The sequence below is a fragment of the Mus pahari genome, chromosome 9 (assembly GCF_900095145.1).
Source record: "Mus pahari chromosome 9, PAHARI_EIJ_v1.1, whole genome shotgun sequence".
Lineage (NCBI taxonomy): Eukaryota > Metazoa > Chordata > Mammalia > Rodentia > Muridae > Mus > Mus pahari.
The window spans coordinates 81279843-81297848 of record NC_034598.1 but is presented as its reverse complement, the minus strand read 5'-3'; the positions used below and the strand labels follow the sequence as shown (position 1 = coordinate 81297848).

Sequence of the window (18006 nt, the reverse complement as noted above, 5' to 3'; positions counted from 1 at the left end):
CATGCTTGGCTCAGCTGAATATACTTAAAATTGTATCTGTGGTAGGTGATGGTTGATGTCTTTCCAGAGTCGTAATATTGGAGGGGGTGAAGGTTGAAATTTCCCAATAAAGAGAAAATAAAATGAAAATGAGATTAAATCACTGCAAAGGTGAATGAGCCTCCTGATCTTAAAAGCAGACTTCTGTATCCTGACTATCATCAATTCACCCTTCCCTCACACTTGGAAATGACTATTCAAATAGTTCCAATTTCAACAGAAAACATGAAATCTGTATGCTTTTTTTTTTTTAAAAGTTTGGAATTCTGTCGTTACAGTGTTAAAAATCAAGATCTTATCAGCCCACGACAAAGGCTCCCACGCCGAGGTCAATGTGAAGATTAAGAAAGTCTTACAGTCCACCAAACTGAAGATCTTACGAGGCAAGAGAACGCTATACCCAGAGTCCTGGACTAACAGAGGCTGCACCTGTCCAATCCTCAATCCAGGTGAGCACTAGTTAGACTTTCCATCCTGTGACCCTTACTTCTGCACAGTGGCTGTCTTATGTTATATCCTCCAAACCTCCATAAAAGCATCTCTCCTTTTCCCTTATGAACACTGGGTAAACTCCAAAAGGAATTCTTTGAACTAGCATTAAAATATATCCCCCCCCCTGCCCCAAAATCTCCTCCATGTGCTCCATAAAAGGAAAGTATTTAGAAATCCAGCAATATAATACTTCGTGTCCTGAAAGAGAAGCCTCAGATTGGTTCCAGGTGCCCGCAGCTTTGACCGCACTTCCAAGAGCTTATCTACTACTCTGTGCGTTATTGGAAAGCTAGGTCCTATTACATGAGAACCTGTTCCCAAAGGAAGCGCCAGTGCAAAAGCCCATCTGTGCAAATAACACTGAAACCCCTTCTACTGTTGCATGAGAAGCATCTGTTTCTCCTGGAGAGAAAAACAACTCTCCAGTTTTCATCACATTGCTTCCCATCGGATGATCGTTCTGGTTGGAAATGAGAAGCAGCCGGGGAAATGATTTGAATACAATCTTGGTGAGACCTGGAATGGAGAGAGATTTGATTTGAACCTTAAAGCTATAAGGCAGAGATGGTGGTGATAGTGGTCATAGGTGAGTTCTTACGGCCCCTTAGGAGTCCAGTCTTCCACGACTTTACAAAGTCCTCTGACAGTGGTCCTCTCAGAATGTAGGGCCAGCCGGGACAGGATTCTCCCATGACAACCTTCCATGGGGATGTGTAAGAGCTCTGCTGACCTATCCTACGTGTAAATGCCCACCTCATGGACTGTGTCCTCAGCTGCTTCTCTGATCCCTTGCTAAATTTGAAAGCAGGATTTAGCTTTTTTATCATAGTCCCTCCAACACCCATTCAGCGTTAGCACTCAAATAATACTAACATAACAATCAATAACAGGCTCTGGGAAAACAAATACTTCTAAAAAGCCTTCTTCCCTCTTCCTGCCTTTTATGATTTCCTGTGTATGGAGTACTCCTCTGTGTTGTAGGATGCCACTGAGACAGGTGGATCATTTATATTCTGGGTCTAATTTATTCCCCTTATGAGCCAGAAAACTACAGCTATGTTAATAAGAGCTCTTAATTAATGAAAGAAAAGAAACGGATAACAGAGAAAACTACAAATAAAATATCCCCTTAATCTGAACATTTAAACAGCAAAATTAAATAATAATAATAATGTTTTCTCAAGTTAACTAATGTTGTTGTACTTTCATCCCTCTGATGTTTATTTCACTTAATTTCATTTAAATTTCAATAAGATAGAAGGGAAACTTTCTTAATTGTAAAAATAAATAGTTCCAAAGAATAAATAAAACCTTGGATTTTTGAATACAGGAAACAGAGTCATTCATTTAAATTCTGTTTTCCAATGATCTGTGCTTGAGAGAGCTTATGAGCAATTTTCTATTATCTTGGCAAAAGGAGATGAGAGAGAGAGAGAGAGAGAGAGAGAGAGAGAGAGAGATTGGCAGAGAGAGGCTAATCCAGTTTTGTCGAATGACATTAAAAACCAAGCCCCGGCCATCTGCGCCACCCTCCAGGAAGTGAGCTCTATTTCCTACTCAAGTCCGTGCCAGAGTCAGAGAACCAACTGAGTTCATTACAATTGAAAACACAAGCACAATTATTCAAAGAATTCTTGAAAACATGTTTACTTGCTTTGAAGAAAAATCTGGAAGCTGCCAAAGCAAAACCAGACACTGTTTCGGTTTGTTTTTGTTTTTCCATTTTTACAAGTTCAGTGACTAAAACCAAAGATACTGATAAGAAAACTCTGAAACCTTACCTACGCCTCAACTTGTCTCCCCAACTGCCTTTGAAAAGGAGCTTTCTAAGTGCACACCTTTAATCCCAGCACTCAGGAGGCAGAAGCAGGTGGATCTCTGAGTTCAAGGCCAGTCTGGTCTACAAAGTGAGTTCCAGTACAGTCGGGGCTACACAGAGAATCCAAAACGGGGTGGGGGGAGAAGGAAAAAGAGAGAGAGAGAGAGAGAGAGAGAGAGAGAGAGAGAGAGAGAGAGAGAGCACTCTACAGGCCATCCATGCAGCCCTGTGCTCTGGGACTCTTGGATATTTTGTATCAACCTTAGATCTTCGACTACCAACACTAGCCCCAAAGTACACTTTCTTTTTTCATAGATAAAAATCTTTGTGCCCTCAAACATATAACAAAGCAGACATCAAACTGAAAAGATAGAAAAATTAAGTGCTACTGGGACTGGAGAGGTGGCTCAGTGGTTAAGAGCACTGGCTCCTCTTCCAGAGGTCCTGGGTTCAATTCCCAGCAACTACAAGGTGCCCCCACAAGCTTCTGTAATGGGATCTGATGGCCTTTTCTGGCTGACAGAGCATCATATACATAAAATACATAAATAAACCTTTATACACACACACACACACACACACACACACACATACACACACACATACTACTAAGAGATGTAAATGAAAACACTGTGTGTTATGGTTTGGTTTGATGGTAATCCATACTTTAGGGGTTTATTCAATATCACTAGTTTTATATCAATGCAGTAAGTGGTAAACTCCTGTACTATTTGTTCCACTTATAGCTTTAAACTAATTTAAAATACTGGTCTTGATCTTCAAGTCTTTTTTTTTAATTTGTATTTTTAAACATATATTTGTGTTTTATGTGTATGCATGTTTTGCCTACATGCATGTCTATGCACCATGTTCATGCAGTGCACAGAGGCCTGAAGAGGGTGTCAGGTCTCCTGGGATTGGAGTTACAAACAGTTGTGAACTGTCTTGTGGCTGCTGGGAATCAAACCAGGGTCCTCTGTAAGAATAGCCACTGTGCTTAGCCACTGAGTCATCTCACCAGCCCTGAACTTCTGGTGGATTTGTAAATGCTTATTTATTTGTAAAAAGAGAACTTTATTACTTAAATATCAGACAAAGACACACACACACACACACACACACACACACATATTAGGTTTTACTAGTGATTATGCATAGCCATGCAAGCATCCTACCTCTGAGCTATATCTACAGTTCTCTTTACTTTCTTTTTATTCTTGCTATAACTTGCCCAGGTGACCTCAGACTTGGGATTCTCTTGCCTTAGTGTCCCCAGTAGCCATAATAACTGGGATAACAGACATACATCACTACGCATGGCTCATGAATTTAAACTGATATTTATTTGAATTTTAACATCCAATGCTTTCATTGAAAAAGTTCAAGTATACAGCTTTTTGTCTTAAAAAGTTATAGGCATAATTATTTTTCTAATCCTATCTTTTATAAAATTGTTTCTGGATGTCAAAACTGGCACCATGTGGGATACTGCCATTTCCTGAGTTAATACATAAAGACACAGGACTGTCTCTGTGCGGTTGTTAGCAGTTTTTTTTTTTTTTTCTCTTAAACCTGAACAGTTTTTAAATTATAAGGGCAGCAATGAGTGTGATCAGGTCTCATCAGATTTTTCATTGTGTTCATAAACAAGCTACTTATATTCATTCTTCAAAGCGTGTATAGAGACTATGTATCCTTCTATGTCATCTGTAGCTTTCAACATTTTACAAATAGTTACTTCACTTTTGCAAAGTCCTTTTGTTTTGTTTTGGTTTGGTTTGGTTTGGTTTGGTTTGATTGTTAGCTTTCTGTTTTTCGAGATGGGATTTCTCTGTGTAACACTGGCTGTCCTGGACTCTCACTTAAGGCTAGGTTGTGGAACTTGCTCTATAGACCAGGCTGGCCTTGAACTCAGAGATCCATCTGCCTCTGCCTCCCAAGTGCACCACCACCACCACCACCACCCGGCTTGTAAAGTCCTTCTTAATTGCTGCTTCCAAACACACACAGTGATCTCCAGGGAATATTAATAGATCACGTGCCCATTGACCCCTCTCTCCTCTCTCACTTGGGGTAGAACAATACAGATGCCAAGAATCAGACAGCTCTGAGTTTGAGTCAAGGTGCTGCTATTTAGTAGGGGAAACTGAACAAGCTTCCTGACTTCTGAGCCTCAGTTTCTCACTTGTACAAAATTACAAGTCGTTGTCAAGGTCACATGAGATAATACATGTACAGTATATGGTATATCATATATATTAAATGTCATCTCTTAGTATCTATGATTATCTTAAAAAACTATCTATATAAAACTATGAACCAGTAATGTATGGAACTGCTAAAGCCGCAGTACCTCCTTTAATAGAGTTTAATGTGCACCAGGTGGTGATACTGCATGCCTTTAATCATGATACTCTGGAGGCGGAGGCTGGTGTATCTCTGTGTGTTTCCAGATCTGCCTGGTCTACAGAGCAAGTTCTAAGACAACCAGGGCTACATGGAGAAACCGTGTTTCAAAAAGACAAAAGCAAACACCAAACAAAAGCGAAAAACTATAATTTGTGTATCCCCTTTGTGCTTCCAGGCTTGGAGTACCTGGTCGCTGGCCACGAGGACGTAAGAACGGGCAAATTAATTGTGAATATGAAAAGCTTTGTCCAGCACTGGAAACCGGCTCTTGGCAGGAGAGTCATGCACATCTTAAAAAGAGACTGCCTGTAGCACTGAAGGTCTTAGGCACACAAGGGCTCTTCTCTGGGTAGCAGATACACAAGTCTAATGAAAAAGAGACCTCAAAATAAAACTGGAATATTTTTTAAGTGCCAAAATATAGGGGGGGGGGGATGTTCCAATCGCATAGGCCTCGTCTAACCTAAGCTTTCTGGATCTGTGTTGAAAACAGTCATGTTTCATAAAGAGGAATGAGAACCCCCAAACCGATACCTGCTTTAAGTGAAACTGGTTCTGAAAGCCATAGTTAATGAGAATTTTTTTAATAGTGATATTGCTGTCATCCATTAAGGACCGTATCCCTGATAAGGTCTCCTCTCGACTTCAGATACGTGTGTGATGCTATTTAAGGAATTAATGAGATTTTAGGGAAACACACCCCTCACCCCCACCCTCCAACTCTACTTGCAGGAAAGGCATTTCTTAAAAAGAGCCTTGTCTTGTGTGCTGCATGTGGCCGTTGGTGTGTGGGATATGAATAGGACTTCTGTGTGTGTGTGTGTGTGTGTATATATATATATATATATATAGTATTTCCTTCTGTAAAGCACTTTACCTACCACTTGTGAAAGTCTGGAGACTGCTACTGACAGGCAGAGGAGGGAGGGGCTGCCTGAAGACCCTACTGAACCAGAAGTTCCACCTCTGGAGGGAGAGGAACCGTGGATAAAGGGAGCTATGCTGTTAGCTCCAGATACTGGGAGAAACACTGTAGACACGCAGCCTAAAAGGAGAGTGTTCGTGTGAAGTCTCGGTTTGGAGTGAGAGGTTAGATTGTGAGATACTGGCCATAATGAAATGAGAGAGAGAGAGAGAGAGAGAGAGAGAGAGAGAGAGAGAGAGAAAGACTTTAAAAGAAAAAAATGTAGAAAATGTTTGCATAGAGGGGAAGTAGACTTTAAATGTCAAAAAGGTCATTTATTTGTGAGGCACTTGTACACACTTCAAAAATTATTGTAAACACAGAATTTGTTCTATTTTTTTTTTTTGGTTAGTATTTAAACATGAATATTGGACCAGTTTTCTTCCTCCTTGTATTAACAGTACATGTACCAGTTTCCTAACCCAGCGTGTGTGATAGTTCACCAGCTTGCTCCTTTGCAGTGTCTTCCGTCTTTATCCAGGCATAGCCCAGCTGCAGACAGTTTCTACTGTACTTGAACTTACAAACCAGGAACCACAGTGCCGAAACCTTAGAGTTATATCCGGAGCATATTTTCCCCTGAGGTCCTGTGGACTCACAAATACATACATATATATGTATGTATATGTATATGTATGTATTTGTGACTTTGTTTTTATATTTCATGTATGTAATAAAGGCAGATGGACTCCTGAACTTTGTCTCCTGGCCAGTTCTTCATGATGCTACAGATTAGCTTCTCTTAATAAGGGAACTTAAATCTGATTCCGAAGGGAATTCATTTCAAGGGACCAGGAAAGGGCTCAGTGTGTGGAAGCATTTGCCACACATGCCTGATGACCTGAGTCTGGTCCCAGAACCCACACCATAAAAGAAACAAACTGACTCAGCAAACCTGACAGCCCGAGTTCAATTCCCAGGTCCGGCATGGTGAAGGGAGAAGGCTGAAGGCTGACTCCCAAAAGTTCACCCCTGGTTCTTCATACCATGCACCATGGCACATGTGGGCACACACACACAAAGGTAGAATGAGAAAAATATTTCTATTCCACCCATCCTCAGTTAACAATGATTAATATTTAGTATTTATAAAATAGATCATTTTCGTGAATATATATGTGTATATGTATATATGTCATCTCCTCTCTCTCTCTCTCTCTCTCTCTCTCTCTCTCTCTTTCGTGTGTGTGTGTGTGTGTGTGTGTGTGTGTGTGTGTGTGTGTGCGTGTTCCCTTTATATGATTGGGACTACATTATACATATTCCTGCAAAATTGGCTTTCACCTGTAGCGTGTCTCTTGGCTTCTTACATCTTCCTGTCTATCCCAGAAGAGCAAGTTTCTAGTTTTACAATTTTCAGGCAACTTATACAACATATTGGGTACTATATCATACCCATAAAAATAGTTTGTAAGCATCAGATAAAGGATTTTCCATTTCAGTAAAATATTGCCTTTTAAAAAGAACAGCAGATACAGTGGCCATTTAAAAAAAAATAGACCATGAAACTGGAAACATCAAGTAGAAAAAAAAAACAAAAAAAAAAACTTCAGAACAAGCATAGCACCGTTCCCCCAACCTAAGGGCACGGTTATCAGATTTGTATACCGTCTTAAGACTTCTGGAAGGCATCATAGCAACGTGTGTCCTTCTAGGCAACAACGGTTTCTCCTTTATATACACCCCACTACTTGCCTTGCTTCCACTGATCATGGGCTGGATTTGCCTTCACCCCTCCCAACAATTAAAATTCAACTGGTGGTTTGTTCTTTTTTTTAAAAAAAAAAAAAATACAATGGAGTAAAATCATGACTAAAAGTTTAATCTTATCTAATTTTCCTAATGGTTGGGCTTTAATATGTTTTGCATTTCTGTTGACACTTTGGACCCTAGACCTAAGACCCACATGCTAAAGGCTTGGTCATCAACCCTGGTGGAACTTTAGGTGGTAGAGCCTGATGGCAGGAAGGGAGGTACCCTTGGGGGGTGGGGAGGATACTGGGGATACAGACCCTTCTTTCCTGGACCTCTCTGCTTTCTGGCTACCATGGCTTGAGGTGCTTTGTTCTTCTGCAACCCCCACCATGATGTTGTACTTCAACACAGATCCAAGTGACCATGGATTGGAACTTCTGTTACTGTAAACCCTTCCTCCTTTAAGGTATTTGTCTCAGGTATTTGCCACAACAGCAAGCTGACTAACACAGATCCTCTGTGACTAGAATTTCCCTCCTTACAGTTGCCCTTTAAGGCACATTTCTTGCAACATTAAAAGGAAATCTTTAGGAGCTGGAGAGATGGCTCAGTGGTTAAGAGCGCTGACTGCTCTTTCAGAGGACCGGGGTTCAATTCCCAGCACCCACATAGCAACTCATGACTGTCTGTAACTCCAATAGCAGACACCCTCACACAGATACACATGCAGGCAAAACACTGATGCACACAAAATAAAAGCAAAATAATTTCTTTTAAGAAGAAATCTTTGATATAAGGACTTCTTAGTATCTTGATCCTGAAATCATTTGCGGTCTCTTCCTCTGCTGCATTCAACATCCTCTGAGCATCCTTTGGTCCAAAGTGGGGAGTGGTGAAGTCAGATGAGGACAGAGAAGAAAGGGTGAAAGAACTCTTGTTTTTCTCCCCACTCCATCCCATCCCCCCCCCCATTACTGTCCCGATTCTGTATGTTTGCTCTCTTCTGAGCATTTTACAAAATAACCACCTCGATACCGAGTCAACGGAGTCCAATAAAACTTCCATCTATGGCAGCATAGGAAGCCAAGCACATCCTTCAGGAGCTGCTGGGAAAGTTTATGCCCCTAGAGCTTTCTTGCCTGAACCGCTGGGCTTAATTAGTCAGCCAGCCGTTAAGCAATCTCCACATACCTATCCTCGTGATGCGCCTGAGGTCCACACAGTCTGTGCCCTCTTCTGACATCATTTTTCCTGCAGAGGAATGTTGCTAATATTTAGCATTTGATGCAATGGAAAGTCTTGATAATAGGATAATCTTTTAATAGTGTCCGTGAAATGAGGTCAAATCTGTGGGGATGTGGCCATGAGTCAAGAGGCGCTGTCCATCTGGCTGTCTTAAGCAAACAGCAAGCCCTAGTATGGGTAAACAGTTCTTTGGGACACTTTACGTTCTTGCAAAACAAATCCTTTTCAAAAAAATGGTCGGAGATGGCACGCTGAAGGGTGGGAAAAGAGCCCTTGAAAATGTCTCGTGGTGGCCGCCCCTCGGCCACTCCCCTGGAATGCCTGAGAATAAGGGTGAGCCCCCGTTGGCCTCTGGTCAGAGGTCCCAAGACCACACCGATTTTGTAGTCATTGTTTAGATGATAAAGCCGTCTTCTAATGTAACCTTATCAGAGAGCCAGTGTTACAACTTATTTCCCACAGTTTGGAAGGAAAATATTTATGAGCAGCTTCAGTTTTGTAAGGGAGATCGGTATGATAAGAATGGAACGGGGGGGGGGGGGGAGTGTGCCACGCATGACTGATAGCTTGTTTTTAATCGTTCTCTTGGAGAAGGATGTGTCTGGATGTACTTTCTCAAGCATGATGCCCCGAACCAAGCGCTACAGCCAAGACGTGTAAATGTTTCTGTACTATTCAAACGTGAATGACGATGCCTGACACCTATAATCTTTTAAATGATAAATGCTCAGGTTTCTAGTGCTTACACACACTGAATAACTAAAAATGCAGAGAGAGAAAAACAGAAACATGCGCTAGATCAAACACTTACTTCTGAAATATGAGATCGCTCATTGTAGTCAGAGCAAGGGATACAGAGCCACAGGATTTGATAAGTCACCATATTTTTTTTTTTTTTTGTCAGAACAGGAGGAAATAGCAGCCAGATAAGGAATCTTGCTTGTCAGGGGAAACAAAAACAAAAAAACAAAAACAAAAAAACAAAAAACAAAAAAAAAAAAAAAACAACTTCCACTAGCAAAGTTTTCACAGCCTTGGCACAGCGATCTGCTCAGAACTCCTGGGTGCTACCAGGAGTAGAGAATAAAACCTGGTGACTCCAGTTCAGTGTGGGGTGCACCTCTTTAATCCCAGCACCTGGGAGGCAGAAGCAGGAAGATCTCTGTGATCCAGGCAGGCCAGCCAGGGCTACATAGAGAGATTCTGTCTCAAAAACAAAAGGGGGGTGGGGTGGGGGTGGGGATGGGGGAACAACAAAAACTAAAAATAACAATTAAGAATTTACAAGTAAGACAGGATGTCTCGCCAGTAAAAGGCACTTGCCCTCTGCAAAGGCCTGAAAATTGAGTTTTTATCCCCAGAACCCACACAAAGGTGGAAAGCAAGATCGGATTCCACATTGCTCTCCAACCTCCCAATGTGTGCCACGATACACACACTCAACAGCTCACATACTCAATACTAAAATAATTAAATTGTCACTTAACTCTACAGACGAAGTATTTTGTCTTAGTGCGGTCTAGGTAACACTTTTGCTTCGTTCTCCTAAACACTCCTGATGCCTGCACTATTGCTGTGTCTATTTCCCAGGTAAGGAAACTGAGGCACAAAGAGACTGAACTGTGTGCAGCCTGGGTTTGAACCTATGTGCTCTAATTCACAATGCTCATGTCTCAAGCTTTAATAGGATTCTGGTGTCATAAGGTATCCACAGGAAGGTATCCATAGCAACGGATGCTAATGATGACATTTTCTTAGCAGTCCTTTCTCTTGAATCATGGTTTAGAGAAGAACATTGAAGTTCTATGCTTTTTCTTGTTTTCCTTCTCCAGACTCTGGGCTCCAGGTATTCCTTTATTGTATTCTGTGATTACATGATTTTCTACTGTCTTTGTCATAATGACGACTCTGCTAGACACGATTTATACTAAGTCAATATAGTAGGAGCCTCCCTTTGACCATCACCCTTTCCCCTTGGCCTTGCTTTGTTAGGTCCATCTGGGCAGAAAAGGTGCTCTCTTGCATTTGTCAGTAAGGATCCTGACCACACTACTGTGAGACTCGAAAGAAAGCGTATCATATCAAATCAATTCTCCCAGCTGTGACGTGTGCTGTGTGGGCCAAGTCTGCTTGCAAGATGAATGAGAAGGCAGTGCACCAGAGTGAGACAGGAGAGGACTGTAGAATGTAGGCACTTTGTCACCCGCAGATGGGTAGGAGGAGGGTAGGAGACAAAGGGGGAAGGACGGACTGAAGGTGTGGCTTCAAACGGAACAAGGCGGCTCATCCTAGTAATAAGCATAGGCAAAGTATTTCAGGGTACATTCAGCCAACTATTCACAGCTACACAGCCATGTGTGTGTGTGTGTATACATATATATGGACATATATAATACGTATGGATATTTATCATTAAGTATTTCTATCTAATACTTCTCTTGTTAGTTGTATTTGAGGAGTTGGTACCACTATGCATGATAAAATGCCACAGAAGCATTAGAAAATGGTAATGAGAAAATTAGCAAGCCTGGGCTACAGAGATGGCTCAGCAGTTAAGAGCACTTCCTGCTCTTTTGAAGGACCCAAGTTTGGTTCCCTCCCGACCATCTGTAACTCCAATTTCAGGGCATCTGGCAGCATCCTCTGCCTTCCTAGGGTACCGCTCATAGTCGTAAAATAAAAATGAATACATCTGTAAAAAGGGAAATTAAAAAGCCAACTTGATTTTATAGCATACTGAGATGGGATTTTTTTTCAACTTACCATTCACAGAGTACCCAGTCAACAAAATGATAGTCATGTATAGTCATTTATATTACATTATTATAGTCAGTAACCATTGCCTAAAAGCCTTTTTACATGGCAGTCATAACAACCGCTGTCTCCTTTGCCATCATCATATGTCAGATGCAACACTAAACTTTACATGGCTTGGCTCCGCTGGCCACATACAATAATAACTTTGTAAGGTCACTAATATTATTAGGCTGACCCTAAGGGCCAGAGAGGTCCAATAACTAACTTATCCAAAGCACGAATGAATAGGTAGCAAGGCTGGGCTTGATGCCTGATGGATGTGCCTCAGGAGTTTACACACTTTTCCTCTATGGTTTGGTTCATGTAAAATTCAGCAGACGTGGCTTTTTAATACAGTGTCCCAGACACACCTCTCTGGGGCCTTTACAAGGGTCTGGGTGGGAAGCAGGGTTTAACTTTTTATTTGTTTGTCTGTTTTGTTGTTGTTGTTGTTGTTGTTTTGCTTTTTGATTTAGGGTATCACATAGCCTAGACTGACTGCAAGTTGACTACATGTGACTGAGGGTGGCCTTGAACTTCTCATCCTCCTGCTCCTGTCTCTCAAGTGCTGGCTCTGAAGGCACGCACTACCCAGCCCAGCTAGGAGGAACATTTTAATAGGTGCCATCCGTGACTCAGATAGAGGTGGCATCTCGACAGGACAGAGAAACATGGCCATTAGACACTTCTCTGGAATAGTGTTCACAAGGTCATAAAATGATTCATTAGCTTGACTCTGCAAATACATCTTCTTCTGGATAAATCTACTCAGCCTGGGTCGCAGATGCTTCTTTATGAATAACAGAGTCATGGGCCCTGCTATAGCACGGTGAACTAGGTTACTCAGAATGGAAGTGGTGAGAAGTTCGAAGGATGTCTCTCCAAGTACACTTGGTATGGCCCCATCTTCTAAGCGTCGAGGATACCACAGCGAACTCCTCAGTTAGCTTCGGCCATCTCGTCTCCCGTGGCCTGCTGCTATTCACTTTCACCATCTTGTCTCCAGTTGCCTTCTGGTTCCTATTGCTCAGAGTTCCATTAAGGAGCCAGAGTTCCATTAAGGTTCCTTCTGGTCTTGAAGGAATGTGCCATTGACCGGTCAGGATGCTATTCTTGAACAAGAGATTAACAGACTAAGATAAAAGAATATCATCCTAGTGAAAAAAAAACTTTCCCCATTTCCCTACTTTCCAAAGTCTCCCTCAGATAACACTTGGTGGGCCCAAGGAATCCGTGTAAGTCTACAGAAAAGCTTTTAATGGGCACTTGTAATCGGGGATCTCGGGTACTGCTGGCAGGCCAGGGCAGCAGATATTTTTGGTCAGATGTGCCTTTCAATGCCTCATAAATCAGCTTGCCTGGACAGCTTCCTAATTTCCCCTCAGGCAGTGCCAGCCTCGCTAACACACTCAGCTACACCCTCGTAGGCTCAAGGAAGGAGAAAGGTGAACAAGAAATGACATTGGGAAAAGCCAGCATAGGGCCTGCCTCTAAAGCCTGGAGCCAAGACACAAATAAACCAGTATCACAGGTCCACCCTTCAGTTGTCCTTCTTCTAGGTGAGAAGTAAAATAGAGGCTAGCCTACTCCTTGCTAGATGAGAAAGATCAAGGGAAAGTAGAAAAGATTCAGCATTTCTTCCTGTCTGACCCATGACAATCTGTCAGAGAAACTTGCCCGGCAGGGCCCTGCGGTGAGCCACAGAGCTTAGGATAACTGCCGAGAACATGAAAGTGGGCATTTTCACCAACGTGCTCTGTGCCTGTGAGCGATATCATACTAAACCATTCAAAGCAGAAATGCGATGAGGATGTTCTTAAGCAGCACTTCCCAGTACATCTGTTCTGCACATCTCCAAATTTTACAGGTCTTTCTTACCAAATGTCTCAGGGAAGCAAAGTCAGTTAAGATAGTCTTCCCCCAAGTTTTCATTTAACCCCATCCTATGTATATGCTATTAAAATAACCTATACTATTCTATTAAAATTTTACTATCTGTCAGCTAACCTGACCACCCAGAGCTCCCAGGGACTAAACCACCAACCAGAGTACACATGGAAAGACCCATGACTCCAGCTACATATGTAGCAGAGGATGGCCTTCTCTGGCATCCATGGGAGGGAAGACCCTTGGTCCTGTGGAGGCTTGATACCCCAGTGCAAGGGGATGCTAGGGCGGTAAGGCAGGAATGGGGGAGTGGATAGGGGAGTACCCTCATAGAGGCAAAGGGGAGAGGGATGGGATGGGGGTTTGCAGAAGGGAAACTAGGAAGGGGAACAACATTTGAAATGGAAATGAATAAAATAACCAATAAAAAAAAAGAAAAAGAAAAAAATTATTATCCTATTGGTGAAACAGCGATTAAAGCCTCATATTGTGAGTAGTCAATTTTTCAGGATTAGGTATCTGTTTTAAGTATATTTTTCCTTTTTCAGGCAGAAAGTGAATTAGCACATGTAGGAATAGAATAGTAAGTGTCCTACAACACCAGGAGTGGCTTAGACCCCATCGGGGAGCAGTGGAATACCAGGCTCTATCATGACAGCATATGCATCTATATCTCTGGACTTGGCTCATGCTGGCTCCACACTATCCTCCCATGTCCCCACACTCTCCCTTCCCGACCCTGACATCTCAACTCAAGAAACCCAAACAATGAGATCGGGGCTAGAGGTGTGAGAGGGAGACAAACAGATCCGGGCCAGAGTGCCAGACATCACCGGGCTAATAATCACACTTCTTCTCTTTGGTGTAGGGATTAGTACTTCATTCCAAAGAAGAACAGTGTGGGACTAAAAAAGAGTAAAGTGACTTGCCCGAGGCCACGTAACAATTACCTAGCCAAGCCAAGTGTTCAAAACCCAAGGCCATCAAATCGTAAGATCCCTCAACTGCACGACACTGCTTTGGAGCTTGTCCTCCCTAAGCTCCATGCTCCCTAAAGCTGTGTGTCCCCTCCTCAGTATGACTTGTTGGGTTGTCACTCTGCATTGATTTATTATTCCTTATTGCTCACCTCTGTGGTCAGCATAGTTCTAATTGTAAGGATACAGCAGTGAACCTTATCAAAACCCTACACCGGCTGACCTCAGCTATTAAGGGGTGGGGAGGCCTTCAGAAGATATAGATATAGATATAAATATAGATATAGATATAGATATAGATATAGATATAGATATAGATATAGATATAGATATAGATATAGATAGCTATACTAATCTGTTGCTTCTCATACCATAAGTGATTTATCCAGCACTTGATACCTGCAATGAACTGGAAAAGACATTTCCAGCCAGGCATGATGACGTGCCCATCTTTAATCCCAGCGCTCAGGAGGTAGAAGCAGGCAGATCTCTGTTAGGTCAAGGCCAGACTTATTTATAGAGTGAGGTCCAGATCATCATGACTGGACTAAACATGGTCCCTAAATGGCTGATACATTTCCAGGATAGGAAGCTACGGTAGCTGGGAAATGGCCACAAAGCAGAAGTCATGGAGGTCTGCCTAATGCCTAGGGGAAGAGAGCAGAATTCTTCCTCCCACAGCTGATAGGTCCTGCTCTACACCAAACCCATGAGCTCTCCTATTGCCTTACTTTGTATTTACAACAGCTCTGCCTGAACCCCCTGCCTGAGAAAGCCAAGCTCTCCCTCACTAGTCTACACCAGGAAATACCAGCTAGCTTTGTTAGCCATGAGCCCGCAAGGGTTGCTCTCATCCAATCGCAGTAGCACAGGAGGAGTCATTTGCTTCCGAGAAGTAACAAAGTAACAAGGGCCATCTCAGAGGACGAATCCTAGACACTCTTTCAAGCCACTGGAGAGTCGCAGCACATTCCAGCTGAGAAAGAATCCCTCCGCTCACTTCAAAACTCTAGCACTGTCCGCATGTTGAATAGACCAAAGCCCAGTAATTAACTCCGCCACCCACCCCCTGCCTTATTTATCGTGCACTGCAAGCTGATTCTACAGGGAGGTCAACCTGGGATTAAGTGAATTACCCTCAGGCTTTGGGCAAAAACAGAGGACGGTAGTTTACATTCCCCATCACAGAGTCTTGAGCCAACACTTGTGAGCTGGGGAGTTTGCGCAGAATCGTCCGCCCACTGGGCTCCGCCAGTACATCCATGACTCCGTGGGGGCTGGCCCATGGGGAAACCTTCACTCAGCTGGGGTTCAGCCCAGTGTTCGTTCATCTTGTTCTAGGTCCTAACGTATTTTTCAAGCAACCTCTTGTGAATCTTCCCTCAGACACCTCCAGTCCACTCTGGAGTCTTTTTAAAAGGCTCACCTCTTGTTTACCTCATATTTCTTCTTTTCTTATTCCCTCCTTTAAAGGAAGGCAGAGGGATACGAAATGAAATGAAAACAAGAGGATCTGCTCCTTTTTTTTTTTTTTTTTAAATTTTGGCAAAGGGAAAGAAGGAGGAAGAGAAGGCTGCTGCCACTCACACAGATTTAGGTTATCTAAGTGTCAAAGACACTTGCTTCAGTGAGACAATTACATTCTACAGAGAGACATCCTTCCCTCACTGTGCCAACAGGCCCCGCACCCCTTGCCTTCTGTAAAGAGTTCGTGTGTCCTTGTTCCAATAATTTGAGAGGGAACAACAGACAAGCAAAAGGCCAATGCTTCTCCAGCGGGGAGGTGACCGAGAGAAGAAGCAGATGATGCTCTGGGCTGTATGAGGCACTGTTAGTGAACTACAGGTACTGCAGGAAAAGCCTCGTGACAATGAGACCAGAACCTGGCCTCTCAACAGCTTCTTAGCTTTTGCATTTCACCAGGTTGAGAGACGAGAGAGTTTCAGGTTGTCATTTATAACACCCACGAGAACCCAGAGGCCCAGACTCGCTGAACCTCAAATGCTATCTTCCCTAAAAATGGTTTAATATGTGTCATCATGGTAACAACTTGATGCAAACCTGGAACAAAGATGCAACTGTCATCCCATTTGAAAGAGGAAGGAAGCCCAGTTAAGGGCACAGGCCACCGTGTGATAGATAGACAGAGAGTGAAAGGACAGGCTGGGTCTGAATCCCACAGCCTTTACTCTTGATCACCATACAAAGCGTTTCCCCCTTCACGAGTGCATTCTCAGACGGCAGGGACAGCCGATGAAAGTTCCTTTTGAGTCTCTGTATTCCTTCTGGTCCTCAGGATCATTTCCTGGACTGAGTCAGGGACCAAGACGCAGGATAATGAACTGGGTAATTCTTCCTACAGTGAGTCACCATTACAAACAAAAGCTTCAGCCTTTTTGTTTTTAAACATTTACTTTGGTGTGTGTGTGTGTGTGTGTGTGTGTGTGTGTGTGTGTGTGTGTGTGTGTACAGGAGTGTGCATGTGAATGTGCATGTGGCTGGGTGTGCCCATGCCACCATGCATGAGTGGGTCACAGGGCAACCTGCAGGAGCTGATCCTCTCTATGATCCACTCCATGGGTTCTGGGATCATCCTCGGCTTGTTAGTCTCAGGCGCAAGCACCTTTACCCACTGAGCCATCTCCCTGCCTAAGACCATTCTCCTTTACTAGAAGGCTAAGACTCAATGAGTTCACTTCCAACTCAGGGGTGAAAAGCCTGCTGATGAGCCAGTGAGACAGTTCAGCAAAGACCTGTGCTGCCAAGTCTGGGCGCCTGAGTTTGGTTCCCGGAATCTACATGAGAGGAGAGATCTGACCCAAGCAAGTTGTCCTCTGGCCTCTACTCACACCAGGGTACATGCATATGCCTACACAATCAAATCAACCACAATGTAATTTTAAAAATCAGGGGAAGGGCTAGAAAGATGGCTCAGCAGCTAAGAGAACTAGGCTACTCTTACATAGGTGCCCAGCCCCCACGTGCCAGCTTCCAGTCCGCTGTGACTCCAGTCCCAGGGAATTCAATGCCCTTTTCTAGTCTTCTAGGGCACCTGCATGCATGTAGCTCACATACATAAATATAAGTAAAGCATACTTATATATAAGATAAAAATAAATATGTTTTTTAAAAGTTTTAGTCAGGGCTGGAGAGATGGTACAGCAATTAAGAGCCCTTGTGGCTTGCTCTTGCAGAGGATCTGGGTTCCGTTTCCGGCACCTCCATGATATCTCACAACCATCAGTAACTAGTAACTCTAGTTCCAGGAGATCCACCCTCCTTGTCTGGTCTCCACAGACACCAGGCAAGCACTTGGTGCACATATAAACAAAATGCTAATGCACGTGTGTGTGTGTGTGTGTGTGTCTGGCTGTCTATCTATATCTGTGTGTGTCTGTATCTGTGTGTGTGTGTGTGTCACTGACTATAGTAAACACCCTCCTCCTCATCACAGACCTGTCACCTGGTAATGGACCCTCTGAATTAGGTATGGGTGGTCCTCTGGGGCCAGAAAAGTAAACCAAGCATTTTGGATAGCAAGTAGTAATATGTAATAACACACTTATCTTCAAATGTGATTTATTCTCTTCTGTTAAATTTCATAAGCTACTCGAGGATAGGGATCCCATTTGGTTCATTCATATTGTGTCCCCAAAACATTTCACCAGACCTGGCATATCATG

General features: G+C 43.0%; 1 protein-coding gene across 1 annotated transcript in view; it reads left to right on the top strand.

The window, feature by feature from the left end:
- The window catches only part of Ntn4 (netrin 4), a 112128-nt gene extending 105709 nt beyond the window's left edge, over positions 1-6419 (top strand). Inside the window, exons 9-10 of the mRNA XM_021205039.2 lie at positions 318-488; positions 4935-6419. Coding sequence (XP_021060698.1) covers positions 318-488; positions 4935-5071 — 308 coding nt within the window. The 3' untranslated portion in view covers positions 5072-6419. The remainder of the gene's footprint in view (positions 1-317; positions 489-4934) is intronic.
- The last annotated feature ends 11587 nt before the right edge of the window (positions 6420-18006 follow it).